General features: G+C 51.7%; 1 protein-coding gene across 1 annotated transcript; it reads right to left on the reverse strand.

The window, feature by feature from the left end:
* Positions 1-1,216: 1,216 nt before the first annotated feature.
* On the reverse strand, positions 1,217-1,960 carry LOC139268092 (craniofacial development protein 2-like; the record flags this gene model as incomplete). The annotated part of the gene is made up of 1 exon (XM_070886106.1): positions 1,217-1,960. A coding segment is annotated over exon 1 (744 nt), but the record flags the coding sequence as incomplete, so codon positions are not given.
* Between the last annotated feature and the right edge of the window lie 345 nt (positions 1,961-2,305).

Here is a 2,305-nt window from a genome sequence, read left to right on the forward strand (position 1 = left end):
TTGACAAACTTTTAGGAGCATCCGAAATTGAAGAGGACGCTCCAATGACCCTCACAGTTGACAATGTCAAAGGCCTTTGTAAGATCGAAAAAGGCCATGTATAAGGGCTGGCGCTGCTCCCTGCATTTTTCCTGCAACTGTCACGCTGCAAAGATCATGTCTGTTGTGCCCCATAGGGGACAAAATCCGCATTGTGATTCCGGGAGGAGCTCCTCGGCCACAGGGAGAAGACGATTGAGGAGAACTCTAGCGATAACTTTCCCAGTGGCTGAAAGCAGGGAGATTCCCCTGTAGTTGCCGCAGTCAGACTTGTCCCCTTTTTTAAAAATGGTCACAATCACTGCATCTCTGAGCTCTCCTGGCATGCTCTCCTTCCTCCAGAGGAGAGAGATGAGATCATGTATCTGCGCCAACAGCGCCTCTCCGCCATACTTTTTAGCACCTTAGCAGGGATTCCATCCGCACCCGTAGCCTTGTTATTCTTGAGCTATTTTATGGCTTTGCCTAGCTCATGCAACGTTGGAGTTTCACTGAGTTAGTGGCGGGTCACGTGCTGTGGGATGGAGTCGAGAATACTCGAGTCAAAGGCAGAGTCTCGATTGAGGAGATCTTCAAAGTGCTCTTTCCAGCGGGCCCTGACAGCCTCGGTGTCCTTGATGAGTGTTTCCCCGTTCTTGGCCAGGAGTGGGGTGTGGTCTTGGGAGTTTGGACCGTAGGTGGCCTTGAGTGCAGCAAAGAATCCTCGCATATCGTGGCTGTCGGCCAGTTGTTGTATCTCCTGTGCTTTCTCCATCCACCACCTGTTCTTTAGCTCCCGGGTTTTTTGTTGGACCTGAGCCTTGAGCCGTCTGTAATGTTGTTTTGCAGCTCCCGAGTTGGTTTGTTGCTTGAGGCTCAGAAATGCTTTGCGCTTGCGATCTATTAGTTCTTCGATTTCCTGATCATATTCATCAAACCAGTCCTAATGTTTTCTGGTTGAGTGACCAAGTGTCTCTTCACAGGCACTGGTTATAGAGGCCTGGAGGGCAGACCAAGCACTATGGGGATTCAGCATCTCAGGGTCATCAAGGCACGCCAGATTGGCTGTGAGGCGCTGGCTGTATAGGGTTCTCTTAGTTGGGTCTCTCAATGCCCCGGCATTAACTTTTTTGCGGAACTGCTTCTGCTGTCCCCTCTGCTTTGGGGCAATGTTAATGTTGATGATGGATCGGATTAGGCGGTGGTCCGTCCAGCAGTCGTCAACACGGGTGATGCGCACATCCTTGCGATCCCTGGCTCGGACGATGACATAGTCAAGCAGGTGCCAGTGTTTGGAGCGAGGATGTTGCCACGATGCCTTGTATTTGTCCCTCTGGCGGAATAGGGTGTTGGTGATGAGGAGTTCATGTTCCAGACATTTTGTCAGGAGTAGGGTACCGCTAGAGTTGGCTTTCCCCACCCCCTCTCTGCCAATCACGCCGCCCCAGAGGGCTGTGTCTTTGCTGACCCTGGCATTAAAGTCACCCAGGAGGATCAATTTGTCGCCCGCGGGGACGCGGGACAAGGATGTCTCGAGGTTGGAATAAATATCCTCTTTAGCCTCATCCATTGCATTGAGTGTAGGGGCGTACACACTGATGACTGTGGCGCATTGGTTCCGGGATAGGGTAATACGAAGAGTCATGAGGCGTTCGGTAACCCCACAGGGGGAGTTTTTGAGGCGGTCGACCAGCTCATTCTTCACGGCAAAGCCGATTCCATGAAAGCAGCGTTCTGCCTCTGGTTTCCCTTTCCAGAAGAAGGTGTAACCTCCACTATGTTCCTTCAACTGGCCTTCCCCTGCTCGCCGGGTCTCGCTTCGGGTGGCAATGTCAATGTCAAAGCGTCTGAGATCCTGGGCAAGTATGGCGGTGCGGCGTTCTGGCCTGTTGCTGTTGGGATTGTCCGTGAGGGTCCTGACGTTCCAGGTCCCGAACTTCATACTGACGAAGTTGAAGGTGCCTGTGAGGAGGGATGATATTTTAGAGGGGTCTTCAAACGAGGCCATATGGGTCGAACTGAAAAACAAAAAAGGGGTGATCACACTGCTGGGAGTGTACTATAGACCCCTGTCATGTATGTAACCATCATGCAACGGGAATCTTCATGTAACTGTAACCTTCATGCAACTCGTGTACACTGTACTTATACCCTAGAAATGCACACCCTGACCACAGGGGATGAACTTGTGGGAGACACTCCTCACCTGGGTTTCCAGGTATAAAAGGGGAGGTCCCACCCAGGGTCAGCACTCCTTGGTCCTGGAATAAAAGTTAAGGTCACGTAG

The sequence above is a fragment of the Pristiophorus japonicus genome, chromosome 8, assembly GCF_044704955.1.
Source record: "Pristiophorus japonicus isolate sPriJap1 chromosome 8, sPriJap1.hap1, whole genome shotgun sequence".
Taxonomy (NCBI): domain Eukaryota; kingdom Metazoa; phylum Chordata; class Chondrichthyes; family Pristiophoridae; genus Pristiophorus; species Pristiophorus japonicus.